The following is an 11,492-nucleotide window of genomic DNA, read 5'->3' on the forward strand; positions in this document are numbered from 1 at the left end:
TGTCAAACTCACTCAAATCCTTATGCTTGCCTATTATTCTTATCTTAAATCCCCCCTGTGGTGAAAATCAAGTTTTTAATGTTGTTTATATGTCTATGTGGTGTTTTTAATATGCTTTAAGACAAACTGTGTGCAAATTCATCACCATTTCTGAGCATTTTCTCTTTAAAACTCTGGCGTCGTGAGTGGAGCCGGGTGTAGTTACATTCACACTATTTTAAGGCATGAAGAAATTAGTTTTAAATATGTTGAGATGAGTTTTAAGGGATAAAATTACTGACTACAGGGGGACTAAGAAAATGTAATGCAGTAATATTCTAATAATAAATGCATTTAATTTATTCTTTATTATTATTGTTATAGTAAATTATTTCAATTGAATTATTATTTATCAATAACATAAAGGTGAATGTGTAATAGTGTATATAGGCTTGTGTGTTTCTGCAGAGGTGCTAATGCACATCTGTCGAGTTCAGCTTTAAGCGCTGCTGCTGTATTTCCTGCTTCTGTTGAATCATGTGCTCCTGCAGCAATATGGCGGGACTGACACGAGCGGACATGCAGAAATATGGCAGAAGTTCATGTTGGATCTCTGCTGTATTTCTGCTGCTCGTGTGTCGTGTAAACGCTCAGACGGAGGTTAATAACGTGCTGACGGTGGCCGATGCGAACTGGACGCTCATCCTGCAGGGCGAGTGGATGATCAAATTGTGAGTATATGTATGTGTGTGTGTGTGTGTGTGTGTGTGTGATCTCATCTGATCCGTGAGCTGCTACTGTGAATGATTGAGATGCGTTGATCAGATCAGCAGCGCGGGATTCTATAACGCTCTGCAACAATGTATCCGTTTATTCTGTTCATGTGTTTGTTATGCAGTGAAGGATGTGCCGAGTTGCAACCGGAAGTGTTTATAAACATCTCTCTTTTTTGCTGCAGTAATATATGCAAATCGTTCCAAATCTTCATGTTATGCATTACGCATCTATATGCACACATATTGTGGATGTTATTGTGTTTATACTGGCTTATGGTGAATATGATCTCATCATTAGGGTCACGCCCACATTTACACACAGCATGCAGGGAGTTAAAAATAAATCGTATATTATTTATGCATGCATGCATGCATGCATCCATGTAAATGAATTGTTTCATGTGTTTTATTACAGTTATGCACCTTGGTGTCCGGCGTGCCAACATTTACAAGCAGACTGGGAGAATCTAGGAAGACAAAGTGAAAGTCTGGGCATATCAGTGGGCAGGGTTGATGTTACACAACAGCCAGGTTTGACTATCTGTCTGTCTCGGTGTCTTGGGGGAAGAATGAAAATAAAAAATAGCATGGACAATTTTATGTCATGCAAACAAAATATATCCCAATGCATTTATTTTACTGCTTTACATATATTATATAATAACCATGTAATGCATATATATTGGCTAATCCACGGAATTAAAATTTTTTTGGAACTCCTCTTCACATTATGCAACAGTAGAGTTAAAACAAAAGACTTAAACAGTGAAGCTAATGCTGTAAAACAGGTTGAGCTGTTGAATATAGTGTAATCATGAGCGTGTGACACTATCAACAGTGTGAACGCCTCGTACGGTTTGATCAACTGCAGCGTGTCTGGCGTTTGAGCAGGAACACTGCTGGATTCTTTGAACACACAGAGCTCTTCACAGACTCTCTTTAAGAGCTGTCATGTGGCTCAAATTAACTCTACTACAGCGGGACTTGAGTTGGGCTTTTAACATGATGACTGTTATAACAGGATGTCACTAAATTTAATTCCTACTGCGGTTATTTTCAGCCATGTTTGTTGTGTGCATCATCACTTAAAGCTGCAGTCCGTAACTTTTTTTGATCCAAAATCAATTTTTGTGCAAGTACATAACCAGCCAGTGTTCAAAACTACCTTAGCCCGATTCACGACAGTAAGCTTGTAATAATGTTCTATAATAAAATCGGCACTGGTAGGTTTCCGTGGGAAATTCGAGCATGCAGCAGTACGTCTTTGCGTTATTACATTACGTCTGTTTACATAAAGAAGGAGTCCCAGCTAGTAGTTATATGGCATTTATAGCCTTTTCTCATTATGTAATAATTAAACTTATCATTTTGATGGCGGATTGTAATCCAGAATGGTTCAAATGACAATCATCAGTGATAGAGATTCACCCGTAGTCAAAAAATAATGCTTTTTTTCCCTCAGTTGGTCAGAACAAAAGTGGCAGAAATGTTACTTACTTGTTCAGATGATATTTTACAGTAAAAATTCTTATTTTGGTCATTCTTCCAAAACTACAATCTGTGATTCTGAAGTTCAGTATCCACACCGATGACTGACAGCAAACATTAGATTCACTCGCGCTGAGAAAAGATGATAATTCCGCAAATAACTGCAATTGCAGGTTTCAAACAAAGATGGCGACAAAGAGGCAAAACGTACAGACTGCAGCTAAAGCATAGGGGTGTTGATATGAATCATTTCTACGATGCTTCGCATCGACATGGACGATTCTGCATCGACGCAGTAATAGACCATAATCGATTATAAGCTACTGACATAAAATGGTGGAGGGAGGCGAAACACAAAAGCGAGTAAAAAAAAAAAATGCACCCACTATTTTATCGAAGGCCAAAAAATTTTAACCACATCAACAACACAAAATGTGTATTTCACACATTACATACGTGTTGTTTGCGCATGGAAAAATCAACACGTTATAATGTATTTTATGTGTTTTTGACGTTAAAATTCACGCGCTGTTTGCTCTTTTGGCCTTCAATACTATTTTAACCTTTACAGCATGTGAGAGAGAGCGTGTACGTGCAAGTGTGTGTGAGCGTTTTTGTAATTTAAGTACACTATTTGACAGTTTCCTGCACTTTAGAATTTACTAGCGTTTATTAGTTCTAAATGCTTCTTTCATCTGCTGTGTTCAGACTTTTTCAGAAGTTTTGTTTGATGTTTGCTACATTCAGGAAGTGTGCTTACTTGGAGTAAGATAAAAAGGAAGTTCATCTATCTGACTGCTTGTATTCATCGATGCAAATGCAGTCAGCCATGTGCAGTAATATTTAAAATTTAGGATGCAACGCATTGTGGAATCAAATCGAATCGTTGACAAGATAAATGTAATCAAATTGAATTGAATCGTGAGACCAGTGAAGATTCATAGTTGCAGCTCCTCTCTTCCCAGTCTGTCAGTAACACTCTCCCAATGTCCATACTATCCATCCTAAATAGTATGTGAGATTAAAAGAAGTGTGTCCCAAAGCATGGTATGTTGAAAAGAGTATGCCAAAAGTCCCCGGATGGTCTACTATTTCCGGTAGATTTTCGGAGTGTGGATCCGTGCACACTATGAAGGCTAATGTTGCCCACAACCCATTGCGCGTTGGACGAGGATTCAGTTCAGAACTACAAACACGAGTAAAAAGTGTTAAAAACTACAAAACATGGCTGATATGCGCGACCGACGGTGAGAGGTTTGACTGATAGAAAATATTTATCTAATGTTATCCATGTTATATTTCATCTGCAATACCAATGTGGACTTTTAAAAAGATCTGATTGACCATTAACTTTTAAATGCATCATTATGCATTAATATGAGGAGAGTTCTCCACATGAAAGACCCGCGACTGCAGATCAACGTGCTGCATTTCTCTCCGATACGGTAGGAAATTAACTAAATGAAATGTGGAGGATGTAAGATGATTGGCAGGCCAGTTTATCGTGACAGGATGTGACAGAGAGAAAAGACGCGATTGTATGACGTAATAGTATGTCCCTACTCTTTTGCTGCACACTCAAAAGTATGTACTTTTCGTTCACAGAAAGAGTACATAGTTTTAAGGCATAGTAGAAGTAGGTGAATTGGGACGCAGCATCTGTTTAGTTCCTGTCTCTATGAAGCCCCGCCTTCTGAGCAGCACAGTGTGCTCTGATTGGTCGGCTGGAGCAGTGTGTTGTGATTGGTGTTTGGGAAATGTGCCGCCCCTGACCATAACCGGCAGTTTCAACTAACTAAACCAGGCCCCGTAAATTAAATAATTCATACATTCTGTGTATGAATCATTTAAATGAGGAATATTGTGACGTGTTCGTTCCCAGAAGAAAACTCAAGACTACAACAGAGGCGTTTCAGAGAGTTCAGAAACACTGACACTGATATAGAGATGAACTCCCGCTGGAGCGACGCTTTCATGCTCAAACATCAACATTACACACTAAAGGAGGATGTAAAAAAGCATAATAGGTCCTCTTTTAATACCATTATATCCAGACCCAATTCCCTTTAAACACTAATTATATTTTAAAAGCAACCAAAGCTACTAATGCTGGTGTTGTCTTGTTCTTCTGAATGGCGTCTCTCTTGTAAATCTCAGCTGCCGGGGAGAAAACGCCTTTTACTGTGTGTCTCTGTCAGGAAGCTGTCAGGCTGTACTCGTATTACAGCTCCGCTATAGACCGTATACTGCCTTCCCATGCCGAAGGGATTCTTTTGCCCAGTATAGGATGTACTCGCTCTTCTCTCTGCATCAATATTTCCGTCCTCTCTTCTTTTGTTCTGCAGGTCTGAGTGGGAGGTTTCTGGTTACAACACTGCCGACTATTTTTCAGTAAGTCCTCAGATGGCTGAATTTACATTCCCTCAGGTGTTCTGACAAAACTCGTTTAAAATCTTCTTTCAGGTTCCTTTTCTTTTCCATTAAAAAAGTTCATTGTGTAATTCAAAGTATAAACCCATCTAACCCACAGCGCTAAAGATGGAAATTTCCGCAAATACGTTTCATCACGGACTATTGAGGATATCCAAGCTTATGTTGTGGACCAAAAGTGGGCGCTGGTTGAGCCGGTGCCAGGATGGAAGTCGCCATCTTCTCTTCTGTAAATAAAACCTTTCCTGTCTGCAAAAGTGCTGATGTGTTTGCTTCATTAAAAATCTCACATGTACATTTTGTAAGCGTAAAATAATTGTATTCTTTTACAGGATGTCAGGGATGGCTAATCTGTTTCGCCTCTCGGTGTGGATCAGAGTAAGAAACATTTTGCAGTTTGTTCTGTAGTTTTGTTTTTAAAATTGTGATCATTTACTCATTCTGAACAATTATGATGTTCATACTGATCCAAAAAGGATGAAAAATATCAGAGTAGTCCATATACTGTGTCCTAACCAGACACGATGCGATTTCAGCGACAAACAATTTTTCTGTCCACACCAGACACGATAAAGTCAATCAAAAGTCACAGCCAATCAGAAGAGAGCATGGGCGGGCTCTCTCTGCAAGCTCCTGGTACTCGCAATAAAATGCATAAGTACATTATCAAAAAATTACTTGTTTATGCTTAAAATAAGAAAATCATCTGCCAATGGGATCAGAATAATAAACTTTAATTCAAAGGGAAAGCAAGATTATTTTTTCTGACTCAACTGGCAGATATTTTTTCTTGTTTTAAGCAAAATTTCACTTCATTTTGATCTTTTTTTTTTTTTTTTGAAAACAAGGCTTAATATAATAATAATCTGTATCAATATCAGTCATTTTGCTCTCAATAAACATATCTTGATTTAACCCCCAATTTTTTGCATAGACATGAATAATGTATTATATAAAATATATATTTTACAAAATTATTTTTTCTCTAAAACTGATATGAAATCAAAGCCATACGGAAGAGGATTAGGGCCAAGCAATAATAAAAAAAATAAAACCATCTCGAGATTAAAGTTGTTAAATTTCGAGAAAAAAGGAGAGATAAAATGGTGAGAATAAACTCGTTAAATTACAAGAAAAAAACTCATTAAATTTCGAGAAAAAAGTTGAGATAAAATGTTGAGAATAAAGTCATTAAATTATGAGAAAAAAGTCATTAAATTAAATTATTATTATGTTCTCGTAATTTAATGACTTTTTCTCGTAATTTAATGACTTTATTTTTATAATTTAATGACTTTATTCTCAACATTTTATCTCGACTTTTTACTCGAAATTTAACAACATTTTTCTCATGATTTAACAAATTTGTTCTTGTAATTTAACGACTTTTTTTCTCGTAATTTACGACTTCTCACAATTTAATGACTTTATTCTTATAATTTAATGACTTTTCTCAACATTTTATCTCGACTTTTTTTCTCGAAATTGAACAACATTTTTCTCATAATTTAACGAATTTGTTCTCGTAATTTAATGACTTTTTTCTCGTAATTTAATGACTTTATTCTCCACATTTTATCTCTGCTTTTTTCTTAAAATTTAACAAGTTTTTTCTCGTAATTTAACGAATTTGTTCTCGTAATTTAACGACATTTTTCTCGTAATTTAATGTTTATTCTCAACATTTTATTTTGACTTTTTTCTCGAAATTTAACAACTTTAATCTCGAGATGGTTTTATTTTTTTATTATTGCTTAGCCCTAATCCTCTTCCGTAAAGCCATATGTCTAACCAAGTTGTGTTCCAAGTTGATATCACAAAAATTAAAGTTCCCATGAGATTTTGTTTAGGCGTTGTACCACAAACAGCCACCAGGTGACCCCACATTACACTGAAATTTATTTGATGCAAATTTCTGTCCAAATATCACTTCTATCACAAAACAGACACCAAATATGGAAGCTTGAGATTCAGACCTTTGACAATTCGTGTTTTGTCAAGATAAGAAAAGTTTTGTAATCAAAATAATTTTTGTAATATGAAACATGACAACGCCCACTAGGGGGAGGAGCCCGCTAAAGGAATTACAGTACTGTTTCCACGGTAAAACAATGTCCAATTTCAAAACGGTTTTCACAGGATGAATTCTGAGTTTATAAGCTTTCGACCTAATTTATGATGATACAAAAAAAGGCAATAAATAAAAACCGTGTCAAGCGTCTGCTTAGATATTTGTACTAGGAAAAAAAAGGCAAAAATACTAAGAACATAATTTTTTTGCAGCGTAACAATGAAAAATACTTCTTGAAGCATTTATTGATAATTTACCAATACATAATTGAAATCAAAAGTTGTACGTTACTGATAATTTCATGTCCTTTTTGGAGCTTTATGCTTTCATTCACTGAATTGAAACCTGTCTTTTAAGTATATTGGATATATCCTTGTTTTTTCGGTTTTTACAGCAAATCCACACGTACCTGACGAACACTCTCAGTATTCCTTCCTGGGGTTCTTATGTGATATTTGCCATCATCACACTCTTTATGGGACTGATTCTCGGCCTGGTAAGTTTAAAAACATAATTTTCACAGTTTAGATAGGTTGATGTATTATTCATGTTCAAAGCATAGAGTGATAAGCTTTACTCTTTGCATGAAAGTATCTCATGCATAAATCTTCCTGCAAACGGACCATCCGCAGTACTGATCTAAAAAGACCATTTACCGAAGGGACCCAACAAAGTGCACTTGACTTCATCGAATGCGAGCGCTCTATGAAGCAGATCGCACGATGCATGATGACTTGCTGCAGAAGGAATTATATAATGCATTTTGAAATAAAGATGTTCCTACATTATACAACGGTGCGTTGTGTAACGCTGGTCGATTCTGTGGCTCTTCTGAGGATACAGTGGGTGGTTCTCTGCTCGCATGTAGTGGATCAAACTTTCAAAAGTGAACTTCCACTGGTGGGTTTGAAATAATCACTCGGTCTAATAATAAATATCTCAATCAGATGCTGGTTCTGATCGCTGACTGCATTTGGCCATCCAGACCAAAGCACAGAGAAGACAAAACAGGTGAGATTAGAAACACTTTCTTTGTACTACACTTTTTAGTTTTAATTAATTGTAAAATGTTTTTACAGATGCTGTAATTTCTTATGTTTACAGATATCAGAGTGTAGCATTCTGCTGTTTCATTATTGTATATTGCATGCTATTTTTGGTATCACAACAGTAAGGTCCTATTAGTATACATTAGTTCAATCATGACAACTCTGACTAGTTTTAGCACGTTATTGAATGTGGCAATGTTAACTCTTTCCCTGCCACTTACGGAATTTTCCAGCTTTCCATGTTTTCACTGTTACACGGTAGGGGGCGCTATTACACATCTTCTGAAAGAGAACAGAATCTCTGGATCAAAACAGGCAAACAATGAGCAGAAACAAGCAATAAAAGCATTGCTTTTTTATTATTTTTTTTAGGAAACTTAGAATAAACTTAGAAAACCCCCATTCAAGTGTTAAAAAAATGAATGCATGAAGCTAAAAGGAAACAGTTTTTGTTGTTGTTTAAAAGCAGATCTCTGTTCTTTCTTTTGATATTGCATGTTCACATATTAATACGTCAAAATATTCTGAAGCCCATGAAATTTTTGTGAAAATGATCAAAAACGCTGGCAACTTTAATAACCCTAAGATACATTTATTTAAGAAGTTTAAGAATTTATTTAAATACACAAGATATTAAGTCTTCTTTTCTGAAGAAAAATAAATAAAGGAATTGAAGCCTAAAGAAAGAAAAATATTTGCCAATGGCATCAGAAAAATGAGCATAATTTAAAAGGAAAATCTTTTTTTTCTGACCTTCTTTTAAGGGAAAAGTCACTTAAGTTTTATAATTTTTTCAGAAAACAAGACTTAAGGTCCTTAAGGTTTCTCATCTGAAATTTTCACACGTTAAAAAATAAATACGACCTCACATTGTGTCAATCACGTTTACACACTGTTTCCATAACTTCCTTTGGTTTTGGTTCAATTTTCTGCATTTTCTGCATCCATGGCAAGCAATTTGAGAGTTTTTTTTGACAATTCAGAGCCACCATAAAAGCGAACAGAATGGATGGCATCTGACAAGTTGATCCACTTCGGCCCTGTCCCAAATGGCACACTTCATATACACTTACCCTACAAGATCATAGAGTGTCCCATTTGTCAATTTTAGGTTTCAGAAGAGAGCGCCCCCTTTGGGGTCGATATGCACACTTGCACACTTTTGAAGCGAGCTCCGCAGCAGATTTCTTCCCGACAGTCAAAGTGGCTTTATATCATGAAAGTGCGGACTTGTAGAAAGACCACAAGTGTTTAGGGTGCCATTAGGGAGCACAAGCACTGTATGACAAACAGAGTGAGGAATACAAAGACACAGAATATAAAGACAGATTATGGCAGAACAGCTTGGAAAACAGGATTGGATGGACCCAATATTTTCTCTCTTTTTCTCTTTTTAAGAAGAGCGAGGACAACAATCATCCTCTGCTCTGCATACATTTTGTATTGTTTTTTGAATTTTTCACAACGGATTAATACGCATCAGACTCAAGTGCACAAGTTTTCTGTCCATGACTAATTTTTAGGATGACGAATATGAAAAAAATTTTGGACTCAGACCGCGGTCACACTAGACTTTGAACGTGATTTTTGTTTTTAATGCACAGAAAAGATTTCAGTCAGCATTAGAGTGGTTTTGAATCGACTGAAATTGACACTTTGAACTGATGAACAGATTGAAATAATTGTAAATATATTGTGCATATCCAATAGTAACGCCCAGCTCTACTTGTAAGTACAACTTTACTTAGTCGAAGTCAAGAGTTGTTATTGAACCTTCCCTAATATAATGAGTAATTTCACTCTTTGTACCTCTGCAGTTGTGATAGTGAAAGAGGAAGTGTCAGAGGAAGAGGTGGAGGACATACTGACGGAGGAGAAACGCGCGTCTGACCTGGACAACGAGAGTGAGAGAGTGTCCGGTGACGAATCGACTGAAGAGGAAGGGCCGCTGACAGACGGAGCAGCTAGTGGCAGTGAGCAGCCGGCGTCAGAGGGGGCAGCAGAGAGCTCAGTGAGGAAACGCAGACCACAGGAGCAGAACACCGCAGAGGGAACCTAATGCGCCCAGGTCAACGGATTGCAGTTGCCACCAAATACAAGAGGAAGCTGCCATAGCTGTAGGATATGCAATGCAAAGCCAGCTATTGGCTGATTTCTGCGCCATTCGTCGTGCAGAACACGGTTTGCCCATGTGTTGCCTTCCTCACATTTACCTGCTTCACGCTGCAATTTAATACATTTACGTTTTTAAGACTAGTTGCTTGAAGTTATGCTCAAAGTTGCCAAACATTCACAGACCTTCTTTAAAGGGATAGATGGCAAAAAAATGAAAATTCTCTCATCATTTGGGGAAAAAAATACTATGGAAGTCAATGGGGACCATTGACAATTTGGTTACAAACATTTTTTTAAATATATTTCTTTTGTGTTCAGCGGAAGAAAGACATTTATACAGGTTTGGAACAACTTTCAATTTTCATTTTTGGGTGAACTATCCCTTTAAGATTTTATATTTTCTATAAACACCAAAAATATGAATCATTTTAATGCTGAAGTTACGCTAAAAAAAAAACGTTTACGATGTATTTGGATGAATCTCTCAAAGTCTGTCAAGAAATATCTGGCTCATATTTCACCTCAAAATCAAAAGAAAAAAATGTTATTAATGTTTTTGACACGATGATTACGCACATAACGGTAGTATTTGTTGTACTGCCTTTATGCTGATTTTAATAATAGTTTAGTATAAGTTGTATAACTCATTTTATATTTGTGCTTCTCTATATATTTTCTGCAGTATCCTGTAAAGTATTTTTTACAGTAATGAAAATTGAGAATTACAGAACTCTAAACTAAATTGTACTGATGCATTACAATAATGAAAATTATTGATATTAATATATTGGGAGAGATGCATAATTGTCACGAAAATGCAAAACATCTTATTTATCTTATAAATATATATTTTAATTATTATTTTAGAGTGAAATATGAAGAACATGTTCTTATCAGGTTTAATGACTCATCCATTACACTGTTGTTTTACCACGATTCCTTAATTATTCTATATTTGCTGTAATGAACGCTTTCACGTTTCACATTCCTGTGCCACAACTGAATTCCTGCATTTACAATCCTGACTGTTTTCAGAAGGAAAGGATCTTAAAGCATGGTAAACATGAAGGGTATTTTTGCACTATTGCATTCATCCACACATGATGCATATAGTGTTGAGCAGCACAATCTGTCCGTAATCATCGTTACATAAACACACGAGATCATCAGAAGGATGTTTTGCGCACCAGGTCTCAGGATAAGTATTTCTCAATGGTAAGAAGACGTTGTTTTGTACAGTGTAGATTTGTAATGTATTCCCAGTAATTGCAAATGAAATTGATAATTTGCACAATAAAACATTGACGATGTCTTTGGTATTAAAATTGGCGGCTCGACGGTCAATTGCCTTTCATTTTTTATACTATTGACAGACTGTTTAAATCTGTGTAGCAAAATGCATATTGGTGATTTTTGTAAGTGGTAACCAGCACAGAAACACACCAGCACATCTGTTAAAAAATGTTTCTGTGTTGTTTATCCTATGCTGATCATCTTGTCAATTTCATTGTATGGTGTGACAGATTGTTATATTGTTCATATTGTGTAATGTGTTTAACTGCTGGTTGTATGTGTTCATTAAAA

General features: G+C 36.1%; 1 protein-coding gene across 1 annotated transcript; it reads left to right on the plus strand.

Annotated features, from left to right (window-relative positions):
• The first annotated feature begins 516 nt into the window (after nucleotides 1–516).
• On the plus strand, nucleotides 517–11,492 carry tmx4 (thioredoxin-related transmembrane protein 4). The gene is made up of 8 exons (XM_067367499.1): nucleotides 517–710; nucleotides 1,171–1,286; nucleotides 4,589–4,634; nucleotides 4,774–4,902; nucleotides 5,006–5,051; nucleotides 7,139–7,240; nucleotides 7,692–7,755; nucleotides 9,611–11,492. Exons 1-8 carry the CDS (start codon nucleotides 517–519, stop codon nucleotides 9,850–9,852), a joined length of 939 nt encoding a protein of 312 aa, XP_067223600.1. The 3' UTR covers nucleotides 9,853–11,492.

This window comes from Chanodichthys erythropterus, chromosome 18 (assembly GCF_024489055.1).
Source record: "Chanodichthys erythropterus isolate Z2021 chromosome 18, ASM2448905v1, whole genome shotgun sequence".
Taxonomy (NCBI): Eukaryota; Metazoa; Chordata; class Actinopteri; order Cypriniformes; family Xenocyprididae; genus Chanodichthys; species Chanodichthys erythropterus.

Excerpts from the sequence above, each read along its gene's own strand:
- tmx4 (XM_067367499.1), top strand. The coding sequence starts at position 517 with ATGTGCTCCTGCAGCAATATGGCGGGACTGACACGAGCGGACATGCAG. Across the intron at positions 711-1,170 it reads GGCGAGTGGATGATCAAATT|TTATGCACCTTGGTGTCCGG; the intron begins GTGAGTATATGT and ends GTTTTATTACAG. Across the intron at positions 5,052-7,138 it reads GCCTCTCGGTGTGGATCAGA|CAAATCCACACGTACCTGAC; the intron begins GTAAGAAACATT and ends CGGTTTTTACAG.